We start from the raw sequence: 27,655 nt of genomic DNA on the forward strand, positions 1-27,655 counted from the left end.
TAGAGAATGGGAGAGAAAAGGAATTAAAAGAATAGAAATTTTTTGGGGGGAAATAATTTATTAACATTTGAACAAATAAAGAATAACTCATGGTACAATGTTTGCATACCATCAACTGAAATCCTACTTAAAAGATAAATTGGGAAACAGACTGAGATTACCAGAAGGAAGCAGCTTTGAATATGTGATTACAGACACAATGATAATTAAAAGATTTATAATGAACATGTACATCAAGCTGCAAGATATGGAAAATGATGAAATAAGCTATAAACCCAAACAAAAGTGGGAAAAAGATTTAAACATAAAGATAAAAAATGAAACATGGGAAAAGTTATGCTCTGGAACTATGAAGAATATAATAAACACAAGGTTACGTATGATACAGTATAATTGGTTACACAGACTATATATCACACCCCAAAAGTTAAATAAAGAGGATCCAACATTATCAGATAGATGTTTTTGCTGTAAGAAGGAAATGGGAACAACAGAACATCCAATTTGGACATGAGAGAAAGTTTTGGAAAGATCTAAATCAGGTAATAAATAAAATCACAAAAAACAACATACCAAAAAAATCAGAAGATCTTTCTTCTAAGTAATATAAGTAAAGAATTAGGCCTTGAACTGGATGAAGTGCAAAAAATATTTATTATGTTAGCCTTAGCTGTAGCAAAAAAATGTATTATGTCAACCTGGACATTAGAAGATAGCCTGAGAATACAGCAATGATACATGGAAATGAATAAATGTATTCCATTGGAAAAAATAACATATAATTTAAAAAATAAAGTCACATTATTTGAGCAAATTTGGGAGCCGTACATGGAACATAACAGAGAGGGCTTGCCTTAGACCTCCACCCCTTAAAATGATAAGAAGACAAAATGACTTGATCCAGTGTGTAAAAGTAGATGATACATTTTTCTGGTTTATTTCTCATTGTGTGATGACATTGTTTAATGGTTTTATTGTCTTGTATATGTTGAATGTTTAATGGGTTTGGAGGAGGGTGGGAAGGGGGGAAGGGAAGGTAGGGGGGAAAAAAGGGGAGAAATTGCCACTGTATATATTTAAGAGGGAAATGTTTGTATGTATTTTGCTTGATATGGTTCACAGTGTGAAAAATAAAACAAAAAGACATGGAGGCTCCAGGACAGATCCTCAGAGATGTTGACACTCAGGAATTTGAAGTTCTTGACCCTCTACACAGCTGACCCCTTGATTAGGACTATTTTGTGTTCTCCTGATTTCCTCTTGAAGTCCACAATCATCTCCTTGCCCTTGCTAACATCGAGTACAGAGTTGTGACAATATCAATGAGCTGATTGATCTCCTTCCTATACGTTTCCTCATTGCTGTCTGTGATTCTTCCGACAACCATGGTGTAATTGGCAAAATTGCAGAGAGCATTTGAATCGTGCATAGCCACACAATCATGGGTGTAGAGTGAGGAGAGCAATGGGCTAAGCACACTGAGGTGTGCCTGTGTTAATCATTAGTAAGGAGGAGATGTTGGCTCCAATTCGTACTGACTGTGGTTTTCTGATGAGGAAGTCAAGGATCCAGTTGGAGGGTGGGACCCGGGGTTTAGAGTTTGTTGACCAACATTGAGAGAATAATGGTGTTGAAGGCTGAGCTGTGGATGATGGAAGGAATCATGGAAGGAGTGGTCCCTGCAGAAGTGGAAAGGGATGAGGAAGGCAAGATGCGGGGATCGGATTCCTTTCCATCTGCTGAAAATTACAAACGACAATGTGCTGAAAGCTGAGGCTAGTCAAGTGAGAGGTGAGGACTAAGGGAATTCTAATGGTTTTCTGTGAAATATTTAGTGTATCCCTAATGGAACAAGAGCATGGCAACATTTTGCCAGCTTCCTGCATGGAACACAAAACTAAGTTCTCCTTCAGTACAGGTGACTATATATAATTCAAATCCAATTCAATTCACCAAAAAAAGAAAGAAAACATTGCAGAAACTCTGGAGACACCCAGGAGACTCCAGATGCTGGAATCTAAAATTCAACATAATCTGGAGGAGCACAAGAAGCATAAGTGGGAGAAAACGAATGGTTAATGTTTTGGGCCTAAACCCTTTATCAAGAATCAAGTTGAAACGTTGACCATTCTTTTTCTCCCACTTATGCTTCTTGATCCGATGGGCTCCTCCAGCAGATTATGTTGAATGCTGATTGACCGATTGTGCAAATTAACCCCGCTTCTCTTTCCAATGATGCTCCCTGCTTAGATGAGTGTTTCTAGCATTTTCTGTTTTTCAGGGTTATGTTCCAAAAAGATTTGGAGGGAAAAAAAACGTTGACACCAGAGTTACATCTTTCTATTTTGGGCATACATTTAATTTCTTCGTACATTTATAGTCTTGATGATTTGTAGCTTCCAAATTAACTAATTTAGCACATAATTTCCACATTACAGCAGTGAATTTACTAAAAAATATTCATAAAGTACCATGGGTTAAATTAACCTGCTGAACAGAATTTACATATGATTTGATTATCTTAAGAATCTTAGTAAAGCAACATTACCAAATTACAAAGTAATGGAGATAAAGTAGAATATGCCCATTTAACCCTATAATAGTCATCTTTATGTGCAGGCTGTAAAATGCCACATAGTCATTCACTATTCCTTGACACTGAAATCAGATTGATCGAATCAATGTTTTAGGTGTGGCGAAGATGTAGGATCTTTCAATCATTCAACTTGGTCTTGTCCCAATGTAAGGCCCTTTTGGGCAGATTTACAGAATTCTTTTGGAACAAGTTACAGGAATTGTCTTTCTGCAAAGTCGTGAGTTATTTTTATGAGGGAATATTGAAGGTACAAGACCTAAATTAAAAGGATCAATTGGAATTTATTAAATTAGCAGTAGTGAGGAAATGCATTGCAGTTACTTGGACGTCTGATATATCTTTGGGTATGCAGAAATTCAAAGAGCATCCCTTTGGAAAAAAAGTAACATACAATTTGAGGAACATTTTTGGCAAATTTGGTCCCCGTACATGGGATGGAATTTGTAATAATATCCTTCCTGTGCCTCTTGACCTGGAGATGCTCCTCTGAGTTTTTAATGATGAATCTGGAGACCTCTCTCTGCAATCCAAAAACTTTCTTATTTTCTTCCTTTTCATAAACTTATATATTTACTTTGCTGAGGGGAGAGTTTGGGAGGGAGGGAGTGAAAACCATCACAGATGTAAAGTTTCTTTTGAAATCTCTACAACTACATTAATTACATACTACATGTATGGAAAAATGTTTCAATTAAATATTTCTTCAAAAAACTATTCCTTGACTTGATTGCAATGTGAAATTCACTTTGTGGGGGCTGCTTCTCAGCCACGAAGGGCGATTGTGTGTGCAAATGGGATCTTTCTCCCGAGAGGGGCCGACGACACGTTTTGGGGTCCGGTAGAAGGCATCGGACGAAGCCGGAGAAGCTTGACTGCCTCACCGAAAGATTCCAAGCGGAAACTCTGCCAAGAAGCAGATGATACCCGTTCGCACGTGGATTCTTTAGCGAAGAGGAAGTTTGAATGAACTCACAGGGCTTCCCAACCCCTTTAATTTGTGACTGTAGAGACCACCGGGGTTATCATTTGCAGATCTCGAAGGAGCGAGCGATCAAACGCATCCCCGGGGACACCTGAACAGAAACCACTCCTGATCCACTTGTCCTCGCTCCCTGGGCTTCGGCCACCTTGTCCTGGGCTGCAATACTGGCCACACAGGCGAAGAATGTTAAGGAATCGTTGCAGAGGGACGGGGAAAGAGCAGAAGCCAAGGAATGCCCACCCATTAGAGGCAGTCCCCCAAAAGGCCCGCCCGTGCCCAGCGAGTCCCAGCCCCCCGACCAAGTCTGGTGGGGTGATTTTCTGCACCAATTTGCCATCGTCAGATGGCACAGGGTGGAGTAAGCGTCTGACAGTGTAGAGGTGGCAAGCATGGCAAAGTGGGGGGGGGGGGGGGGGCAGCAGCTCCGAGGGCAAGGGAATCCAAAAGGAAGATGTGCTGGAAGGGGAGCTCAATGGCCTCGGGCTTGTGCACTGGAGAGGGGCTGCAAAGGATGGAAATTAAAGCCAACCCGGGGCTGCGCGTCAGGGTGTGATTGCCGCGACCCCCCGGTTCATTTTGCTGAGGTGGGAATATAAAGGTCCGAATGGGTTCTTTCAGCTAAAGCAAAGAGCCCCCCCCCGGTCCACGTTGCCGCGTCCACCCCATCGAAACGTGCTGAGTAACGACGGTGTGTGTGGAACTACCTAGTTACGTGCAAATAAACTACTCGGCATCATTTATCTTTACAGAAGCGTCGATGGGAGGGTAAAGGGTAACCAAAGTTCGTGGGTCCGGTGCCGAACCGAAACCTGGGTGGCTCTTTCCCTCCCCCGGGAGCTGCGGGACCTGCTGAGTTTCTCCAGCGCGCTTGTGTGTTGCAACGAAACACGAGAGTTTTGGCTGCTCTTCCTCTATGTCCCTGGAGTCAAAAAATAACGGAGATCATGTCTTAGAAAGCCAGTTAGCCTCGTCTTTAGATGTCGCTGTGCTCCTTTGGCGACTCCCTGGTTTGAGGTTATGAATTATTTCTAATTGCTGAGAAACCAGCCTTTTCCCCCCTTCATTTTAATCCATTTAATTTTATTGCTTCAAAGTCTAATTGGTTTAATGCGCGATTTTAATCAAAAGATGTACAAGTTGAGCCTGCACAGTGTCTTAATCTGTAAAAAATCATGTGATTTTATTTTCTGTTCCTAACGAAAATATTAACAGGAGAAGCATGACTTGATGTGATGCGAGTTGGTGAGGGGTGAAATATGACAATTAGAGGACTAAAACCCCCCCAGCAGCAACAGAAATTCACCAAGACAATGGCGTTACTTCAACAAAAATATTTAACTTGCTACAATTAACTTAATCCCACTTCTAATTCTAAGTGTGTTGAGGAAAGTTCTTTCTTTTACTGTCCAGTCATTCCCTTTTCACTGGTATCAGGCAATTTTCATACTCTCCACAGTGTTTAACATTTAACAGGCTCTGCTGCTTTAACTCAAATTGTTACTGCTCAAGAAGGTCCGTGTTGGTTTCGCGGAGATGTTCGTTGGACACACACACACAAACTGTTCTCCTTCAGTCAGCCACTTCAGTGTCTTGCTGAAGAAACTCGCGCCCTCGTGCGTTTTTCCAAAAGACATTCTCTTCTTCCAGGTGACCACAAAGATTTCTTCTTTTTCCCCTATTTCAGAAGAAACACATTAACCAGCCACATCCTACAAAGGTTTAGAATAAGCTGAACTCTGAACTCAAAACCCATCTTCAAATGGGGTCCTTTAGCATGTCTGCAAAATCGCAGTCTTTAACACCAACTGTGCAGTAAACTGACTGTCTTTCTCTCTCTCTCCCCAAAGAAAGGCACATTTTATTCTCTCTGCTTGCAAAACCACATGACCCCTCCTACAAAAGCAGATTTCAACCAGAAATGTGGATCGCTGGCACCATTCCAGCAATAAAAGATTAATCAGTATGAGCCTGGATATCTGTTCAAACATGCTATTCTTTTAAAGACAATAGTCCATTTCAATTAGCACTTACTTGTGAAGTCTCCACAGGCACTCCTCATGGTTTCTGTCAAGTCAATGGCAGACGTGAAGGCCCCATTTGCACAGGTTTTTGCACTCCAAATAAGATGTGACCTAAACTCCCAAAATCTAACCTTACCCCTTAAGATATATTTTATTCTATAATTGTATTAACTTATTCCGTAACAAAACTAAAACAGAAAATGCTGGAAGCACTATTGACTGATACTGAGCAGGCCAGAATAATAAAAACATGAAGTAAAAGGGGAGGGTGGGGGGGAAGAAGAAATGGCAAGCACAAATGACCTGACCTGATGCAAACATAAAGAACAAGTTATCCAACATTGGAGAAATCAATATTGAATCTGGTAGGCTGTAAAATGCCCAAGTGAAAAATGAGCTATTGTTCTTGGATGTTATTGAAACAGGGTAGGAAGCCACAGACCGAGAAGTCAGAGATGGCAGGCAAGCCAAAGCTCAGGGTTACTCCTGTAGCACGAGGGCTCTGCCCATTTGGTGTTTGGATTCAGCAAGTGTGGATTACACTTGTTGCATAAGAACAAGCGAATCATTATTTTACCTGGAAAGGCTGTTTAGAAGGGATGTGATGTGAAAGGTCAGGTATCGTACATTGTGCATGTTATACAGTGGGGAGTAGAGAGTGGGGACAGAAGAGCAGTCCCATAGTGTAGATGGGAGGAGCAAAGGAAGCAATTCCTCTGAAATGATGAAAGGGGAGACAAAGGATGTGTTTGGCCGAATAGAATCTTGTTGAAGCTGGTGGATATCATGAAAAATGATTCATTGAATGCAGAGGCTGGTTGGATGGAAGGTGTCAGAGGAACAGGGTTCTTACTCTATTCAGGAGAAGAAAGGAATGAAAACAGAGGTGTAGGAAATAAATCAGAGACGGTAAAATAGTCTGCCCACTCTGGTAGGAGGGAAGCTATTGTTAAGGAAGAAGACAAACATTGCAGTTATACCTGCATGAAATGTTTGGTCTTTGGAGCAAATGCAATGAAGAGGCGGAACTGAGAAAATGGAACATTACTGGGGGATGTAGGTCAATTTATTGTAATTGGGCGGCATGGGCTCGTGGGCTGGAAGGGCCTGTTACCATGGTGTATGTCTAAATTTAAATTTAAAGTTCAGATATATTATTATCATGCAATTATATAAGTACAACTGGACGAAACAGCGTTGCTGTAAACACATAAAAGCACACACATAGACATAGCACATGTATTAACAAACAAATTATATACAGATCTAAAAATAAATAAATATTGGTAAATAAATAGTAGAGTCTGGGAGGGATTGCATAAGCAGTACATCAGCAATTCACCATTCTCACTGCCTGTGAAAGAAGCTGTTTCTCAGCCTGGTGGTTCGAGCTCTCTTTCCCGACAGGAGGAGCTGGAAGTTGCTCTGCGTGAGATGGTAGGGATCTTGCAAGCCCTCTTCAGATGATGATCCCAGTAGTCATGTGGATAGGGAGAGGGAGACCCCATTGATCCCCTTTCAAAGGTGTGCTTGATAAGTGGGAGTCCTTAAGCGGTAAAATTTTGAGAGTACGTAGTTTGTATATACCTGTCAGAATTAAAGGTAATATTAACAGGTAAAGGGAACTTTGGTTTTCAAGAGATAGTGAGGCCCTGGTTAAGAAGAAGAAGGTGGCATTTGGCAGGCAGAGGCAGCAAGGAACAAATTTTAATATACTCTCTTTGTTGAATATTCTACATCTGACTTCTCCCCCAGCCCCTGAATATGTTCTTTCTTTAGATGCAGAAAAGGTTTTTGATCAGATGGAATGGGATTATTGATTTGCCACTTAGGAAACATTTAATTATGGACCATGCTTTATTAAATAGGTTAAATTATTATATTTATGTCCTACTGCCTCAATTCTCACTAATTTACAGCAATCCAAATCTTTTAATCTTCATTGGGGTACTCATCAATGGTGTCCTTTACATCCTTTGCTATTTGACAGCATTAATACCTCGAGCAGTGATCTTTGTGTAAATAGAGGTTTCAAGGGGATATATAGGAATGGCATTGAACATATTTTTTCCTTAAATGCAGATGATCTTTTGCTTTTTGTATCCAATTCAGATGTCTCATGACCAAACATATTAACTTTACTTTCTCATATTGGTCAATTTTTCAGCCACATTACCTGTCAACTGAAGTTTCCCTGGTGGATGTAGTTCTTCCATTTTTCACTTTATTAGCTTCTCTTCACTGATCAGTTGCTGACTCTAGATTTTACCTTTTAAAGTATTTACTTTCAATTTCCTTCATCCCACTTCTGACACAATGTTTCATCTTGAGTTCTTAGACAACATATGGATGAAGGAAAAGGTTCTTTACTTTAAAGTTGATGCAAACAGCACCATGAGGCATGCCATGAGGCTGCAAGCCTTCATTACAGATTTTATTCTTGCTCTGTGTCAGCCCCTGCTGGCAGCCAAGTATAATCAAACAGGAACTATATTCCTTAAGACCTTGCTCGTAGCAAATACAACCAGGATTACAATCATTACAAAGTGTTTTTAGCAGTTCCGTTACATTAGAATATCACGATGGAAGGGGAAGACAATGATTTGGAATAAAATTAATTGGCATGTAGATAGCACGTAGATTTCAGATAGTATAATACATTTTTTTTACTGGCCTAGTTCTGAACTGGCCTTTCCCTGATTTCTATTATGTCTCATTGCGTGCCTTCTTCCAGCTCATCTCAATGACTACTACCATCTGTTCCTTGATCTTATTACTACTTTTGATTGCCTGATATCACTCCTTTGCTTCCTTGTTTGCTGATACTGTTGAGATTTGTTTTGTATCAGACATTGTCGCCTTCTTTCAAATCTGATGCCATTATAAATCTCTAAAATGTAATCTTTGAGCCTCCTTCCCTCACCCCTCATTCACACTTGGAATGTATGTCCCATTTGTTTTGTATCAGACATTGTCGCCTTCTTTCAAATCTGATGCCATTATAAATCTCTAAAATATAATCTTTGACCCTTCTTCCCTCACCCCTCATTCACTCTTGGAATTTATGTCCTATTTTAAAACTCAAATTTTCTCTTTTGACATGTGCTGTTACCTTCTTAAACAGTACATAGCATTCTTGGAACATCATGTATTGTGGATTCTAGTTGGACTTCTGCTCCCACCATTGTTCTAAAACAGCTTTTATCAGAGTTATAAATGTAATAAAGATAAATTATTGCTCACATTCTTCTCCTTTTTCTTTATGTCATTTGACACTATTGATTGCTCCATGTTTTGAAAATATCTCCTTGACATTGTCCAGTTGAATCAGACTACATTCATCTCGTTTTAATTCATGCCCTAGGAACAAATTGGATCGAATAAATCCAATGTCAAATAACAAGACTTGTAAAGAATATTTCATAAAGCAATCAAGTTACTGTGCTTAAACAAGATCTATTTAATTCTCAATTCAGTTGCCAAATGCCTTCTAATCTCACTCTACTTCTGTAATACACCTTCTGAGCATTCTTAATTTTAATCACTTTAGCATTGGTCAAGTTTTATGAAAGATCGCAGGCCTAAAATATTAACACTGTTTGTTGAGGCACAGAGGCTACCTGGCCTAATGTTTTTCCCCCAGCAATTCTACATTTATTTAAATTTCTCTTTCTTTTTGATGTGGGATATTTTGACGCCTCCTTTCACTGCAGTTCGGCGGGCAGCAACCTCCTTTGAAGAAGGCCGCAGAGCCCACCTCACTGACAAAAGACAAAGGAGGAAAAACCCAACATCCAACCCCAACCCACCAATTTTCCCTTACAACCGTGTCTGCCTGTCCCGCATCGGACTGGTCAGCCACAAACGAGCCTGCAGCTGACGTGGACATAACCCCTCCATAAATCTTCGTCCGCGAAGCCAAGCCAAAGAAAGAAATACTGATCTGAAAGCAACAATATTGTGCTGCAATTTTTCTTTATGATTTTGTCCTAAGGCTTTGATCTGCCCAAACCAGGTGGGAGTGGAATGGAATTAAGATCTTTATAATGCCTGCATTGACAAGGTTAATGTTACCGGTGAGCAAATAAAGCAAGGGTATTTACTTGAAATGAAAGATCAGCTAAGGAAAAGAACATATTTGAATTACATGTCTTCACTAACTCCCTGCCCAACTTTTATAACTCTAGCAGCTTTCAAATAGCTTCTCATTAGGATTGAGGATGCCTCACTTCCACCTATGGGTTCTGAAATGCCCAATGAGATCAATGTGGGCCAACCGACTTTGCCACATGTGGGGTTTGTGAGCTGATACACCCCTTCCATTGATCATGAAGGGTTTCTTTGTTCCCCTTAAGATAGAGGCGAATTTCTGTATGAAGCTCACATCCATCTCTTCCCACAACAGAGCATGCAATAGCTTATCGGCTTAGGGATTTAGGTATGCAAAGCCTGTTCAACGACTGATTATAATTAGGATCTTGATGCTGGCCTGGGAGAGGACACTGATGTCGGTTTGCTTATCCTGTCAGTGGATTTGAGGCTTTTCTAGAGATCAGATTGGTATCTTTTTAGTATTCAAGGTACCTGCTATAAGTCTCAAGAACATAAAAGAGGGCAGGGTCATTGCTGTTCAGTAGACTACGAGTTTTGTGCTAGGTTTGAGGTTTTTAATTGCAAACACATTTTTTTCCTTAGATAGTCAAAGATTGTTCCTGTGCATTGATGGCTAAGCACATTTTATCAGCGATGTCAGGCTTCATTGAGAGGTGGTCTCTCAGAAATAGGGCCTAGTCCATATTTATTAGGATCTTGTGGATGTTTGATAAGTAGATGTGTACAGTGAGGTTGGTGGATGAATGACCTTTGCAATGTGGTAATTAATTGTAAAGATCAATCTCTTGATGTGTCAGTGATTGAGTTGACAAAAACTTAGAACTTCATCTCCAACCATGTAATGTGTGAGTCACCTGCGTGTTGCAGCTCAAACATTGTGCTTATGTTAACCTTGGTTCTGGTGTGGAGGTGATAAAGTCCAAACATTTTCTGCTAGTCCTGTTGATTAATTCCACTCCAGTGGGAAGCTGGGAAATTTGGGCAAGACCGAGAAAAGATTTGCTTTTGTACCCTGTTATGCACTAGAATTAGATCTGTTGGGTTTGTTAGGATCATGGCCTGTGCACTTTCATGAAGAATATCTAAGATGGAGATGAATTTCTGCATGAAGCTAAATTTGAGGAGAATGCTTCACATCTATCTCAATTGATAGAGTAAAAGATTTTAATAAGGTTAATAATAGGCATGTGCAGTGTTGATGCTGCTTCCATTATTTATCTTGGAGCAGTGAGGACCATGTCCATTCTGCCTTTCAATGCACTCAGTTGGAGGGGTAACTTTTACTCTGGCAAGCAGTTAATGTGGTCAGATTTATCTCCTTTCTTTCAAGATGGTTTCAATTATAGTTTCTATGATATTCAGCGGCACATCATTTTTCCAGATGTGGTTGCCGATTTAGAACTACATTTCCTCACCTCCAAGAAAACCTGTCAATGCACACCCTTTATGGTTACAATTGAATAATGGCTAATTTGGAAAGAGAGCAATTGGTGCCCCAGTAAGAAGCCAGTGTTTTCAAGAATACAAGTGGTGATAATGGTCATGAGGTTCTTGCCATCCATATTGTGCAATGTGCATTATGCACCAAAATTTTTCTTGCTTGCTTCAGCAGAGCAGGTATGTAAATAAAACTATAAAAGGAAATTAAATTGCACTTAAAAAGATAATAAGTACAATGATAAGCTAAACAATAAATTAATTAAAGTAGACATAGATTATAAAAGCAAATGTAGACAAAGACGATCAATTACTTAAGTGGTTTCAGTCAGAGATAGCCTATTTGAAAAATCCAGAAGGTGACTAATGGGGACTGTAAGATGTCATTTTAACTCCATTTCCATTTTGTGCATAGGGAATATCGACCAGAGATTGGAAATTCTATTTGAAATTGCATGAATTAGAAGCCAAGGTAAACAATTTAATCCACAGCTCTGCGATTATAACTCACTGAAGTTGATCGATGATGGTCACATTTCCTGCTCTTGTATATTTTTGATCATTTGGAAAATTCCAGCCCAGCTTGTCCACTTGTGTTGAATATAGATTTTTAATTTTTTTTAAAATTGAGTTTAATATACAAAATATTAAAAAGCAATAATAGCAGATACATTTAATCCCTTAATATTTATTGTGGTTATCTGTTAAAGTATACACTTAATCAATTAATTACTATGTCAACAAATCACAATATTATCATAATAAAATCTAAAAAAGGATATTATACAGGATAAATCCACATCTAAATAAACAAAATTAAAACTAATCTACCCCCACCCTCTAATCAAGGTTACAAGAAAAATAGAAAGTTGGATCAAGTTGTGACCTCTTGAAGATGGACGGAACAGCCCCCGAGCACCCAAATCTTCTAAAACTGGCAATGATGCTAATATTCAATAAATGGGCCCCAAACCTTGTCAAACTGAAACTTTTTATTCAATCTGAGATCATTTTCTAGTTTCACGTGTTTCTATTTTTTGAAAATTTTATTTTTCAATTTTTCCAAAACATAGTTATCACTTCTGAACAAAAAACAATTCTTTTTGACATTTTTACACTCTTTTTTTTCAGTATAATTCACTTCTCAGATACAAACACGACGTCAACTTACAATTTCCTTCCTTCCTCCCGAAACTTTGAAAATTAAACAAGTAAAGCAATTAAAGTAACAAACAGAAAAATGGTAAAAAGAAAAGAAGAAATTCAGTGTCCCACCAGTCGTTCTCATCGACTTCCACTCTTTGAGGGGCTTCATTGCTGTTGTCTTTATGTATTTTGTTAGCTTTTTAGAACCGTGGGCTGTTGTTATAGCTGAGCATCAAAGTGCTCGAGATAAGGTTGCCATATTTGCAAAATATAATTTATTTCTTAAATTATATGTTATTTTTTCCATGGGCACACAGTTGAGCATCTCTGTGGTCCATTGAGTGATGAACAGGGGAGGGGTGGGGAGAGTCAGGTGATCGCAATGCACCTTTTTGCTACTGACGGAAATAAATACAAATTTAATGTGGAACTTAGTTAATGATCTGCCCACGTCCTCTAGGTTTCCCAATAAATACAGCTCCAGATCCAATGGGAAGTCTGTTCCCGCAATTATAGTTAATATATTAAATCAGTGGTTCTCAACCTTTATCGTTCCACTCACAGACCAATTTAAATATTCCCTGTGCCATTGGTGCTCTGTGATTAGTAAGGGATTGCTTAAGGTGGTATGTGAGTGGAATGAAAAAGGTTGAAAACCACTGTTTTAATCGTACCTAATTGACTCGTTATGTGCACGGGTTCATAACTCCAAAGGAAATGGGCCAATGACAATTTTTCTCAAGCAAAATATCTCAGTCACAATTATGTCTAGAGCAGTGATTCTCAACCTTCCCTTCCCACCCACATATTACCTTAAGCAGAAGAAGTGTAAGCTTTTCTTAATCCAGAAATCATTTTACATTTGCGTTTTAAAAAATTGTGTTCAACATTGACTTGATGTGACTACGCACTCCTCATCCGGCATCATTATAAATCTTACTGGCGATCAAGTGAATGTTGGTGTGAGCTAATAATATAAGCATATCTTCTTTCACCATTGCAATAGACACGTTGAAGCAAATCTCAACTGCTGCTCTAATGCAATGGAGAAAGAATTTATTTAACACCAAGGCTTGAAATCTTATGAGAATGGCACAAGCAACAGGCTCCAGCAGTTCGTGACGTGCGCAAGTCTTTGGGAATCCTTGCGTTTCACAGCCTGTGATCTGACCGAGCGGATTCTTGTTTTCACTTCTTATCCATGGATCCCTTCACATTCAGCACTGATGGTATAGGGATTACTTAAAGTGGTATGTGAGTGGAAAGAAAAAGGTTGAGAACCACTCTATTAGGTAATTGCAACCAAAAGGGTCTCACCTTCGTGCAGGTCCAACTGGAGTGTATAAAGTTACCAATTTCTTACCCACACCTGAAGCACATTTCCAATATCTCTGATTTTCCTTTATGTAATTTTTGTGGCGTGAGATATAATTGGTGTAAGAAATTATATTGTACCAACTTAGTCTGGCATTGATCACCGATGTGACACCTTCCCTACATAGACCTGACCAACACTCATCATTGATCTTTATTCCTGAGTTCGACTCCCACCTCTCCCTGGATCTTTGCAGGCCCGGTTTTGGGCTCTCACTTTGGATACAAATTTGGGAGGTCCTCTCAGTCCAAGTAGCTCTTCCACCTCATTCCCTTCGGGTGGGGCCCCATTTTTCCCGCAAGAAAGGTCTTAACTGTAGAAAGTAATGAAAGGTTCCACTATTTGTCCTTCAGTTGTAGTTTCACATGCTCTACATAAATTACATTTTTATGTAGTTCCTCAGAGTAGTGTGAATTGGAAAAAAAAAACTCATAATGATAGAAGTGTAAGCTTTTCTTAATCCAGAAATCATTTTACATTTGCGTTTTAAAAAATTGTGTTCAACATTGACTTGATGTGACTACGCACTCCTCATCCGGCATCATTATAAATCTTACTGGCGATCAAGTGAATGTTGGTGTGAGCTAATAATATAAGCATATCTTCTTTCACCATTGCAATAGACACGTTGAAGCAAATCTCAACTGCTGCTCTAATGCAATGGAGAAAGAATTTATTTAACACCAAGGCTTGAAATCTTATGAGAATGGCACAAGCAACAGGCTCCAGCAGTTCGTGACGTGCGCAAGTCTTTGGGAATCCTTGCGTTTCACAGCCTGTGATCTGACCGAGCGGATTCTTGTTTTCACTTCTTATCCATGGATCCCTTCACATTCAGCACTGATCAGAAGTCGCTTGTGTCTAAACACGAAAAGGGGTGTTTCCCCTTTTGCCCACATGGTCAAAGAGACCGTGACTAATGAAGACATTTCTTAAGTTTATACCCTCAAAATCAACATCTCTATATTTTCTCGTCAAGTTAACAAGATCTCAGCCAATAAATAATCCCCATCCTCGTCCCCTTTCCTCTTTCCCGCTGCAATGATGACCTTGTTAACCATATTACGCTTATTCATTTGCTCTAGCATGAGCAATGACTCACAAACGTGTTACCCTGCGGTCGTCCTGTTACTAGAAAGGTGTAAAAAGGTAAATCCAGTGGATGAAGTCGCCTCATTGACAAGATACTTTGAAAGCTGCTCCCTCCATCCATTGGTCCGAGTGGCAATTACCTGCGTGCGGATCTACCGCCAAGGTCGCCTCTCTTCCACCGAGGCATCCCTCGGGGACCCCCCTCCCCAATCTCTCCCACCCACACCAAGTCCCGCATTGCGTCCAGTGCCCTGGTACGATCTTCTGAAAAGGAGGTTGCGGCAGCAGGAGGAGGAGCTCATCTTGCTGAGCCAGGTCACACTCACCCAGGGACAGATAAAAAGGCGGAATCGGGGTAGCTGCTGCCACGAATTTTCTCCCCACGATTGAGCCCGAGTGGAGGGCAGAACGAGGAGTGCGATGAAGTCGCCTGGTCTTTACTTCGGGAGCCTTTTATTGCCTTTGTTGGCCTCTGGAGCAGGTAAGACCGGTGATGTTGGGGACGAGTGACCCAGTCTCCCACCACCCACCCCTGTCTCGTATCGTGTGACTGTGGAGCGAGTTGAAGCCGCCTTCCACGGTCGCGCTGGCCACCAGGGCAGCGGTCTCCCAACCGAGCCCTCGAGTCGCGGCGCAGAGCAGGAGTGGAGAATCGGCGGAGCCAAACGCTGGGAACGTGGTCCCACTTGGAATCTGGGGCTGGGAAGACCTGCCCCCCCCCCCCCCCCCCCAGCCCCCGACTCTGGGTCCAGTCTCCCGTCTGCCCAAACTCCCATTTGTGTCCCCCAGATCACTGGGGATGTCTGTGCCAAATTGGGGTAGCACTCAACGGGCTCGATTCAAACTCGAAGGATGCGCAGGAGACGGGATTGTTCCCTTTTTTCTTGCATTACCATCTTCAGGCTCGCTATCCCACTGTGTTAGTTACAGGACGTCCAGTCGCGCTCTCGCCCCGGGGAACTGCGCGTCACTGGCGTGTTTATGACCTGCCAGGTGATGGTTAAGTCACAAAACGGGTCGGTCAGGGCGCCTAAAGGTGGGAGTGGACCCCACACCGTGATCATGGCTGATCTAAGTTCATCTCAAACTTTTCCGCGTCAGTTCCCCCACAAACTTCGCTCTTTCACTTTGTTACAGATAACCCGACATTCGGAAATCCGACCTGACGCAAATTCTCTCTAAGCAATAAAAGGGTTGCTATTCCTTATGACTAGAAATAAGTATGTAAAACTCAGCAGGTCACGCAGCGTCCATAGGAGGTAAAGATGTTTTAAACTCCCCCCAAGACCTGCTGAGTTCCTCCAACATCTTTGTAATTTTACTACAATCACATTTCGTGTTTCACTGGATAAGTAAACTGTTCGCTTAATTATGATTTAGTGTGAGGGTGAATAAAGGATTACAGCAAAGTTATCAATTTAGGGCAGGTTCTTGATTAGCCAGGGCATCAAAGGCCAGGCAGGTGGGGGAATGAATCAGCTCATGATTGAATGACGGGGCAGAATCGATGGGCTGAATAGCCCATGCCTTGCGCTCCTATTATAGAACCATATGGAACACTAGAGGGAACGAACGTTTCTGGCTGACAGAGATAGGGACTGTGCGCCACTCTCAGGAACGGGAGCCTGAAACAACCTGGGACTACTGATTATCTAAAGATCTGGCCTCCACCACTCTCCAGGGTAAAGAATTCCAGTCATCCACTAGCCTCTGACAGAAGAAATTTCCACGAACCTCCGTTTTAAATGACTAGCCCATTTTTGTCCCCATGTTTGTGAATATCTAGTCTATCAAGCCAAGCCTCCTTATGTGTTTGAATAAGGTCCCCTCTTCTAAAGTCCAAGGAATAAGGGCACAAACTGTTTAACCTCTCGAGAGGATAACCCTCTCATCCCAGGATATTAACCAAAATAATTTTTGGGCTGCCTCCAGTCCCATTATCTCTCCTTTTTTGGATAAGGGGACCAAAACCATGCAGTGTTCCAAGTTCCAAGCATGGATGGTGTAGTGGTTTGCACTGTCTGTAAGGACCTTGTGCATTCTCCCTGTGTCTGTGTAGGCTTTCTCTGGGGGCTCTGGTTTCCTCCCACTGTTCAAAATGTTCTGGGGGTGTAGGTTAATGGGGTGTCAAATGGGCGGCACAGACTCATGGGCTGAAATGGCTTTATGTCTAAAAAAAAATGTTTTTTTCCAAACAAGTATTGCCTCACTAATATCATGAACATTACAACTGTTTTTTTTTAAAAAAAACAACTTCTCTATTCTTAAAATTCCAATTCCTTCGCTACAAAGGCCATATGCTGCTTGTCTGAACTATTTTTTGGACTCAGCTGCTAACTAGAATTACAAAATCCCTCTAAATTTCATCCCCTCTCCATTTAGCTGATCTGCCTTTTGCCTGCTCTTACCAAAGTGCATGACCTTCCATTTCCTCATTAAAATCCTTTTGCCAATTTTCACCCCATTTCTAATCTGCCCATATCCACATCTTGACATACCCTTCCACTCTTTTTGTTCCATTGGCAAACTTGGTAACTTTACATATTATTCCTTGCTCCCAGTCAATTATGTAATTATTAAGCCATTGATGGTCAAAACCTGGATCTCTGGGTAATCACTGATTATATCCCAGGTACTCCACTAGTTACAACCCTCCAGCCAGAAAAGGGCCTATTTATTTTTTTGTATGCTGCAACCAGTTTGAAATCCATGCCAACCCATTTCCTACAATACCACACTCCCTTAAATTACTCTAATCAAATGCACGTTCCCCTCTTTCAACTCTCCAGGTCGCATCCTCAAAGAATTCGAGCAACTTTGATAAACATGATTGACCTTTCATAGCACTATATCAATAAGGTTTGATTATATTCAGTTTTTCTAAATGATTAGTTATTTCTGTGATAATTAATTCTATCACCCTATCAACAATGGATGTTCAACTAAGTGGCCATTTGCTCTCTGCCTTCAGAGTTCATCCAGTTCTGAACAAGGTAGTCCCAATGGCCATTTTGCTAATTGCTGGTACCCTCCCGGAATTTAGAGCGTTTTGAACATTTTCAAACAATTGGGCCACTTCCTTAAAAATCTTTGGAGACAGGCCATCGAGGAACAATGATTTGTCCACCTTTTGCAGTCAGTTTGTCAAATACTCATGAATGGGATTTTTACAAGTTCTTCCCTGTTATTTAAAATGAGTCCATCTGTGAGCTATACGATGAAGTATTATGAAACTTGATTATCATTTCCTTGTTTTGTTAATAATTCATCAGCCTCCTCCTCTAGAGGTCCCACACCAACCTATGCTGCACTGTTTGCATTTGTCTATCCACAGAAAGTCTTACTATTTGTTTTGATAACATTCTGTATGTGCCTTATTTTTCAATTTAATATTTATCTGTAACCTCTTTTGTTAAACACAGATTTTGCCACTTTTTTTGGGATCTCTCTTGAATTGGGATAAGATCCTGTTGAGTGTTGGAACTAGCTGTTTATATATCTGCCATTCTTCATTGTTGGACCTGTTTCTTATCCTGTTTTCTCAGTCCCTTTTAACCCATTGGCTGAAGTCCCAGTGGCAGGGTCCCATGAAGTGAAATTCATTTCTGCCACACTATGCTTTGAGCCATGCAGTTACCTCTCTAATTCTATTTACCCTCTACCAATTTGCACATGGCTCAGGTATTAATCTGAACATTATCACTCTTCAGGTTTTAATTTTTCAAGTTCAAGTTTATTGTTATCTGATTATATAAGTACAACCCAATGAAATAGTGCTCTCTGATCTTTGGTACAAAACCTGCAGACATAACATCAATATATATGCAGGACAAGCATTCATATTTATAAATGTGGCTTTGTAAATATGAGAGTCTCGGGTGGTTTGCGTGCGAGGTTCGTTTGGACGTTCTGCATTTTCATTGGCTGAGGGAAGAAGCTGTTCCTCAGCCTGGAGGTGCTGGCTCTGATCCTCCTGTATCTCTTTCCCGATGGGAACAACTGAAAGATGCGGTGTGGAAGGTGGAAGGGATCCTCAATTATTTTGCACACCCCACTCCGTTAATGATCCTGGTAGATCATGCTGATGGGTGAGCAGGAAGACTCCAGTGATCCTCTCTGCCACTCTTATGGTCCTGTGGATTGACATCCAATCTATTTCCCTGCAGCAAACCTACCACATTGTGACACAGCTGGCCAGGGCACTCTCAATAGAGCTGTGAAAGGTTGACAAAATGGTGGCTGGAAGCCTTGCCTACTTCAGTCTTTTCAGGAAATGCAGTCACTGTTTAGCCTTCCTGACAAGTGAGGAGATGTTGTGTGTCCTCAATAGGTCACTAGTTAAGTGAGTACCAAAAAACTTGGTGCTCTTCACTCTTTCCACAACAGAGTTGTTGATTTGTAGTGGAAGGTGGCTGGTCCTCCTGAAGTCCTCAATCATCTCCTTCATCTTGTCCATGTTGAGATGCAAGCTGTTACACTCAGATTTTTCCACCTTGTCTCTGTAGTGTGGATTTTGCCTCCTTCTTAGTCCTATCTATGTTGTTTAGTGCCTATATGGACCATGACATCTGTGAATTCTACAGTTCAGAAGAAGTATCTTAACTGTATCTTAAAGAGCATCAGACATATAACATGACCTGTGGGACTCTTCATTTTTGCAGTAGCAAAAAGTGTGTAACCCTAAGTATGCTAACTCCTATGACCCCCTACCTTTCTTTTTATATTCCTCACTTGAATGTCTCCCAATGCCTTGAAGATGGTTAGATATCCTCCCTCCCATCTCCACCTTTATCCGCACAAGGGCATGCATGCTAGGCACCGAGAAGGGCAGTGGCTCTATTGGAGCTATGATCTGGATTCCTCTCAAGTCAGACAGTCCTGTCCTGACCATAAATCAATATAGAGATAGTTAATCACATGCTTAGGACATTCTCTCCCTCCTTGTTGTGCTAAATTATTCAGAGCTTGGATTCCAGCTCACTGACACCGAGTTGAAGTTCATTGAGCAGCCAACACTTGCTGGAGATATACAGTTACATATTTTGACTACAGCACATCACTTGCTCAGCCATCTGTTCTAATTAATTAGTTGTATTTATTTGTGGAGTTAGTTTGTATTAGATTTCATTACTGTAAAGGTGCAACATTTGCTCACATAATTTGCGCAGATTTGAAATACTCGACCAATTGAAATAGGCAGAATATAAGATACCTGCTATCCTATGATCTCACACACACTGGCACAGAGTCAGGAAGAGACTCTGTATAGTTGATACTGAGTAAAAGTCGACCCGCCCCCCACCACTTTTTGGCCCACAATCTGGTATTTTCCATCTATCACGTGTAAAAAGTTGACCTCCCCCCAATTTTTGGGCCCGGCTGCTCTCCGATCTGAGCTCCTGCCCATCTGAGCTCCCAAAGGCCCGAACTCTGACTTACAACTTGGTCCCAGCCACCCGTCTATCCAAGCTCCCTCCTGATGCCTGAACTCTGACTTGCCACCCACTTGGCCATCCAAGCTCCAGATGCTCCAAATGACACAGGTGCTTACTGGTGAGGGGGGGGGGGGTGAATGTGACAAAGGTAGTATGCATGTAATAGTCAGCCCCCTAAATTCTACCCTGAGAATTGATCTACAAGATTCGACTATTACATGCGTATAAATGGTATGTTTCTCGTTTGCGTCTAAACCCTCTCAGTAAATTATTGCCTTTTTTTTAACTACTTAGAACATCAAGAAGTTATTTAATCTTATTTTAAATTTAGAAATTCAGCATGGTAACCAAGCCTTTTCGGCCCACAAGCCTGTGCCACCCCGGTACATTTTGAAGGGTGGGAGGAAACTGGAGCCCCCAGAGGAAACCCACGCAGACATGGAGAGAACGTACAAACTCCTTACAGACAGCGTGGGATTTGAACCCTGGTCAGATCGCTGGTGCAGTGACAGCTATGCAAACCGTGCCACCCTGATTCTCAAAAACAATCATGCTAGTTTTACAATTATTTGTTTTTGTGATGAATTATCAGCTAAATTTAACTCTGCTTCCCTCAAATATTTGTGAAATGCAAACCTTTGTACTTGAATGAGATCGGAGGCCTCTTGGTGCCAGATAGGTCCACCTCATTCTTACTTTTGTCTTTGGAAAAGTATGTTATCTTCACTTCGTATCATATCAACTTTGACATGAGATGACCAACTGAAAAATGTTTCCCCATGTGACCGCAGCGACTGCATGCCAAAAGGTTTCTATGAAGTGATTGAGATGTTTAAACAAAATGAGCTGCATTGTAAATGTGAGTTGAGTGCAAATTTGGTCTCAATGGTATAACCTCCATAACTATAAAATAATTGGAAGTTCTAAAAAGATTTGTAGGTCCTACTAAAACAGTGAAGGTACTCCTATCAAGAAATACTGATAAGACTTGAGGATTTTTCTTTACCCAATCCAAAAAAAAACAAAGGAGCAGAACAATGACCCAGCAGAGGAAGGTCAAAACTTAGGCCATAAGATGATCAAAATTAAATTTAAGATATATTTTGGGAAGAGCATCTTTCATCAAAGAATACACTAGGGCATTGTATTAATTATTTAGGAGAAGCTAAATAAATGCTTATTCGATGAGGATATATTAATGGATGAGATGAAGTGGGCGGAAATTCACCTGTCAAAAAAATCTTTCTTCTCTGAAATTAATTATTCTGCTTAATTTGGATGTAAATGCACAAAGGTGATCAATTTCTTAGTGGAAATATATTGATGCGCATCATCTGGGGACAATATTCCTGTGACTTCCGTGTGCTCGCTTGTGGCCGCTGTGCTAAATTTGAAAAGTTTGAGAGTTTTCGAAGTCCAGATTCTCGGGTGGTCCTGGGATTTTTGGACTTTTACTGTATTCTTATTTAAAACACAAAGTGTGGTTTCTTTTATTGTAATAAAAGAAACTTAAAAAAAAACGATATTTGCTAAAGTACACAAGACTGCTATCTATCTATATATACAGACAAGCACACAAAGCCAGGGGCTTTACAACATCCTGCACTCAAAGGTCTGAAAGCATTGCATTTACAAGTCAGCTTCATGAACTGGGACATCTGGTAACTGTTTACCACCAAGGATGGAACATGAAAATTTTAAAAAAAATGTGGATAAGTCAAATAAATCTGTAACAATAACAGATTATATTAATGTTCCAGCAAAATATCTATACACATCTGTAGAGCATGAAAAATTCCTTTGATACTGTTGGTTTCTCACTGCTATATTTGAAGTACTTGATCAATTGTGATGCAATTTCTTTCCACGCAGTAACTATTAATTAAGAGAGACCTAATGTCCGTATTCTATTCCAAAACTCTGCAACAATTCTGTTTAATTTTGTTCAGACAGAGATGCTCGAGCATGACATTGAACAATGCAGCAGCATTTAAGCTATTTGCTTTACAGATGCTTCATAGCATGCTGGCTACACAATGAATACACCAAAGGCTAAATAATTGATGATCTGTGATAGATTATCTTTGAAAGTCAGTGTTGATCAGGGCATCATAGGCAAAACTCTCCCCACTTTCGAGAACATCTACAGGGAACGCTACCATTTTGGGCAGCAGCGGTCATCAAAGACCCTCACCACCCAGCACTCACTCTGCTGCCTTCAGGAAAGAGGTATCGGTGTCACAAGACTCAAACCACCAGGTTCAGGAACAGCTGCTACCCCTCCACCATCAGACTCTTCAACAATGAATTCATTCAGAGACTCCTGTAAGAACTCTTGTGCACAGTCAGTTTGTTTACATTGGTTATCTGTTTACAGTTCCTAGTTTGCTTACAAGTATACTCTAGTTTTTTTTGGACTACCAATTAGTGGCAATTCTGCTTCACTCACAGGAAGAATCCTCTCAGGGTCGTATGTGATGTCATGTATGTACTCTTGACAATAAATCTGAAATCCTATGAATGTAATCTGTATTTTAGAGCAAAGTGGGAATAATTTTAAGACACTTCTGCCTTTAAATAAGATTTGCTTTTCCATGTAATTATTGGAAAGCAAAAACAAAACTGAATGGTGGAATTTTAATTTAATTTTTAATATTTAGTCATACAGCACAGTTACAGGCCTTTTGGCCCACAAGCCTGTGCTATCCAATTGACCTACAGCAGCCCTGGTACATTTTGAATGGTGGGAAGAAACCAGAACATCAGGAGGAATCCCACACAAACATGGGGAGAACATACAAACTCCTGACGGACAGGGCCAGTTTTGAACACGGATTGCTGGGGCTGTAACATTATTGCGCTAACCATGCCGCCAATCTGAATTGAAATCGGAAAACATCAAACATTCTCAGCATTGTTTCACATTCATAAATGTGAAACAAAGTCAAAGTCACAGTTCAGGTTTATTTGAACCATAGAGCGCTACAGCACAGAAAACAGGCCATTCACCCCTTCAAGTCCAAGGCGATCACTATTCCACTAGTCCCACTGACCTGCTCCTACTCCATAACCCTCCAGACCTCTCCCATCCATGTATCTATCCAATCTATTAAAACTCAAGATTGACCCTGCATTCACCACATCAGATGGCAGCTCATTCCACACACCCACACTCTCTGAAGAACTTTCTCTAATGTTTTCCCTTAAATATTTCCCCTTTCAGCTTAAAACCTATGACCTCTCGAATTTATCTCTCCCCTAATCTAAGTGGAAAAAGCCTACTCGCATCCACTCTGTCTATACCTCTCATAATCTTGTAAACCTCTATCAAATCTCCCCTCATTCTTCTTTGCTCCAAAGAATAAAGTCTTTATTTGTAAATTCTAAAGAATAAAGTCCTCTCCTGTTTAATCTTCCCCTGTAACTCAATTCCCGAAGACAATTTGTTGTCAAAGTACATTTATGAGGACACAAACGACCCTGCAATTCTTTTTCCTGTGGGCTAGGCAGAGTTACTACTTACTGGTATTGCCAAAAACTGTACTCCAGAAAAGATATATGTACAAAATAGAATTGTAAACAAACTGCAATACAGAAAATAAATATTCAGTAATAAATAATGTGCGGAGTAAGAGACCTTAGATGAGTTTCTGATTAAGTTTATTGTTTAGGAGCCTGATGCCAGAGAGGAAGTAGCTGTTCCTGAACTAGTGGTGTGAGCCTTGTGGCATACATAATCTCTTTCCGGATAGTAGCAGCGAGAAGATGCCACATCCTGGATAGTGTGGATCCTGTTGCTCCCCGACAGCAGCGTTCCATGTAGATTCTCTTGACAGTGTTGTGCCTGTGATGTACTGGGCTATGTCCACTACCTTTGGCAGGGCTTTCCACAGAAGAGGTGTTGGTGCAGCCATACTGGTCCATGATGCAGCACATCTGTAGAATTTGCCAAGGTTTTCACTGTCAGACCAAACCTCCACAAACTCCTGAGGTAGTGGAGGGCTGACGTGCTTTCTTCACGCAGATCGACAACCATTCCCACATTAACAGTGTTTTTGTATATGTATGTGAGAAATGAAGTCAGGGAAGAAAGAGAGTGAGAGCATGTATCAGGCATGAAGTGTGTAGGAGTGTGTAGGTCCCATACCACAACAGCAAACTTGCATTTGAACATTTGAATTTTCATTCTGACTTGCTTCACAGAATTGAGAGAACGCAAGAATGTTACCATTGCAGATCTTCTGGAGATTAAACAATTGATCTCTTTCATAGACCGTTCTCCAGTCTTTCAGACAAACAGAATTTTTCACTCTTATTTGCTGCAATGGTATTTTATATGCTGATAACTGTTGTTAATTTTAATACTTTATCATCACATCTTTCCCACTATTGATATTGAAATCTGCTTAAAACTTCACAGCAGGCATCAAGATGCCCCCTGATAATTTAGTCAAGCTGGCATTAGTTTAATAGCCACACAAAATGTAAAGAAAAATTGAGTAAAGTACAAATTCTGATATTGAGGGTGAAATTTAAGAGTGAACCTCTGATACCCTGTTCTATACAGAATCCAGCTCCAGGTGATGTGTGCTAGGCCCATGTGATGATGTAATGGGGAAGGGGGTGTACTATACTGACTGCTTGCTATTGGCTAGGGCTATAGAGATACTCTACCCTACTGGTATAACAGATGGAGAATCTTTTCCCACTGGCCAGTTTAGACGTGGCTTTTTGTCTGTTAATAAAATTGATTTGCCTAGACAAGGACCATTCAAGTATCATTCCAATACTGGGCTTTTATTTACAGACAGAAAGCCACCTCTAAACTGGCCAGTGGGGAAAGGTTCTCCATCTGTTATACCAGTAGGGTGGAGTATCTCTACAGCCCTAGCCAATAGCAAGCAGTCAGTATAATACGCCCCATCCCCATTACATCATCACAGCCCACAATTGGCTGAGCTTATTAGGAATATTAGCCCATTGCAAATGGATTGTGATTTACACAATTCAGATTAAAATTCAACTACTAGAGTGCATTTTTTAGTATTTCCTTATTAGGAAGCCTTTCAAAATATGTCAACAAATCTTGGTTAACGATATGAATAGTATATCAATCCTTGTAATATAGGAATGGACCATTTAACAACTCCTTGACCTATGAAAGTAATAAAGCAATGATCTGTGTAATTGATTTAAGGAAAGGAAATTCAGAGGATCGTCAATGGGCTATTTTTGAACGAGCCCTAGAAGCAAATTCCGAAGATACAGGAAAAATACCTATCAGATTGGAATGGTGTAAGCAAATGCTATCTTTACTGAGACAACGGCCTTTATTTTCAGATTCTGGCTTTGAATCTGACAAGACCCTGTTATTCCAGCAACTTCAGGTGCTTGTGTGTGAAAAATCAAATAAAGCAACCAAGAAGCTGAAACCAGTGGCAACTTTCTCTTCCAGGGGTGACACTAATGTGGCTGTCTCCAGTGGAATTTATAGAAGTAGCTGGTCTGACATGAATGTAAAACACTAACACACTATTATGGCTGCGAAAACCTTTAATAACATCACTTATTTTGGAGAGTGTTTAAACTAAAGAATTACCACTCCTGAATTTTAAGTGCATAGCACTTTTTAAAAGAATAATTATTTCGAGATTCCATAGTTTATTACAAGGGTGGCCAAACTTGCTTAACATAAGAGCCACATACGATAAACTTTAGATGTTTGATGGCCGCAAGGCCTGAAAAAATATTGCATGCATGTTTTTACTCCTACATGCACATTTTGTTAAAAAAATATGTCATTTCACTTAAGTCCTTCCTTTGAGCAGATATGAGCAATATTATCACTGGCAAATCTAGAATGAACAATGATTCATTTTGTTCTGTTGCACTTGTCTCATTTCAAATCCTACTTGCATATTAATTTGAAATAGTGTTGGTATTTTACATTTATTTTTGGATTGGTTCCACACTGTCAACTCAGTTTATTTTGATATTGTTACATATTACTGTAAACAGCCTTTTGCAAAAGGTAAATTGGATTTTTAAAAAACCCAATGTTTTAGGAAGCGACCTTTTGTACTGTAATATCTGGTGTCAGCTCAGTTAATGTGCAATTGAAAGTACTTTGCATTATTCAATTCCGTGGAAAGTTCATCTGTTTTACCCAGATTATTTGATGAGTACCTTGACAATTGTGCGCAGTCCATTCTCAATGCAGTACACTTCTGATTACCTGAAAGCTGCTTTACCAAAATTTCCAGTTATCGGTGAAAATTTTCAGCGGCCACATGTTTTTTTAACCTGTTGTGCTCAAGTGGGACTCTGCGCTGTTAGCACCATTTTGAATCAAATGGAGCTTTCTGTACTTAAGGTAAGAATTAAACTTTATTTCATGCTTCAAAAACCTTCTCTTCTTTGTTGTTTTCACCGCTGATACTGTATAAGTATTACGCTAATGTTACTGGTTCTGGAATCAGAGTGGGGTCATTGGGCCCCCGGGAAGCTCTGCCCTGAGGATGGCTGGGGCTCAGTTGAGAATCAGCGTTGGGATCTTCTGCAGGTTCATCACTGTAGTTGGTGGTTGAAGCGTCAGGAGCTCCGGTGAGTAGGGGTTTGGGTTAGAGTTCATAGGGTCAGAGGCCGGGGCCGGTGTTTAGGCCAGGGACCATGGTGTTGGGAGCTCCGTCGGTTCGGTGGCTGCGGCCGGTGTTCAGATTTGCGGCCATGGTGTTGGGAGCTCTGTTGGTTCGGTGGCCAGGGCTGAAGTTTCCCAGGCAGGTTCCACGATTGCGTTAGGGAGGTGTCGGGGATCCAAGCGGGATCTCGGGCTCCTGGGCAGATTCCACAATGGCAGTGGGGAGGTGTCTGGATCAGTGATGGCCAATACAAGTATTCTGCCGCTTAAACTGGGGTGCAGATCTGATATCCAGAAAATGCAATTAACCGGTACACATCTCGTCCCGAGCGTTTCGGATAATCAGGAACATACTGTATTTCATTATGGCACCTTCCCTTCTCTTAAGCTCCAGTACTCCAACATCAATTAAGGGTGGCATGGTTGGCGTAGCGGTTAGTGCAATGTCTTTACAGCACCAGCGATGGGGGCAGGGTTCAAATCCTGTGTTGCCTGTAAGGAGTTTGTACGTTCTCTCCGTGTCTGCGTGGGTTTTACCCAGGGGCTCTGGCTTCCTTCCACCATTCAAAACATCCCGGGGGGGGGGGGGTGTAGGTTAATTGGGTATAATTGGGCAGCATGGGCTTGTGGGCCAAAATGGCCTGTTATCGTGCTGTAGGTCCATATTTTAAAAAAATTTAAAAGCCATGGACCAGCCTTGCTTGCGATGTGGGTACGGTTTAGAAAGTGAAGTCCCTTCAATGTTTTATTTTACTTGCCCTGCTCTGAAAACCATTGTTCGTATGTCTTTCATTGAACCTTCCATTCAGACCACGAGTAAT

General features: G+C 40.8%; 1 protein-coding gene and 1 long non-coding RNA gene across 3 annotated transcripts in view; one reads left to right on the forward strand and one right to left on the reverse strand.

Annotated features, from left to right (window-relative positions):
• Window positions 1-4,414: 4,414 nt before the first annotated feature.
• On the reverse strand, window positions 4,415-15,717 carry LOC138750031 (uncharacterized). 2 transcript variants are annotated; one of them, XR_011349027.1, is made up of 4 exons: window positions 15,656-15,717; window positions 8,843-8,959; window positions 7,776-7,932; window positions 4,415-5,253 (listed from the first exon to the last, which is right to left on the reverse strand). It is a non-coding gene; the product is annotated as an uncharacterized lncRNA (long non-coding RNA). The 2 variants fall into 2 exon arrangements; XR_011349028.1 differs by lacking the exon at window positions 15,656-15,717 and adding an exon at window positions 11,661-11,815.
• ca4a (carbonic anhydrase IV a) overlaps window positions 14,786-27,655 on the forward strand; it is a 28,869-nt gene continuing 15,999 nt past the window's right edge. Inside the window, exon 1 of the mRNA XM_069912186.1 lies at window positions 14,786-15,243. Coding sequence (XP_069768287.1) covers window positions 15,183-15,243 — 61 coding nt within the window. The 5' untranslated portion in view covers window positions 14,786-15,182. The remainder of the gene's footprint in view (window positions 15,244-27,655) is intronic.

This window comes from Narcine bancroftii, chromosome 14 (genome assembly GCF_036971445.1).
Source record: "Narcine bancroftii isolate sNarBan1 chromosome 14, sNarBan1.hap1, whole genome shotgun sequence".
In the NCBI taxonomy this organism is placed as follows: Eukaryota; Metazoa; Chordata; class Chondrichthyes; order Torpediniformes; family Narcinidae; genus Narcine; species Narcine bancroftii.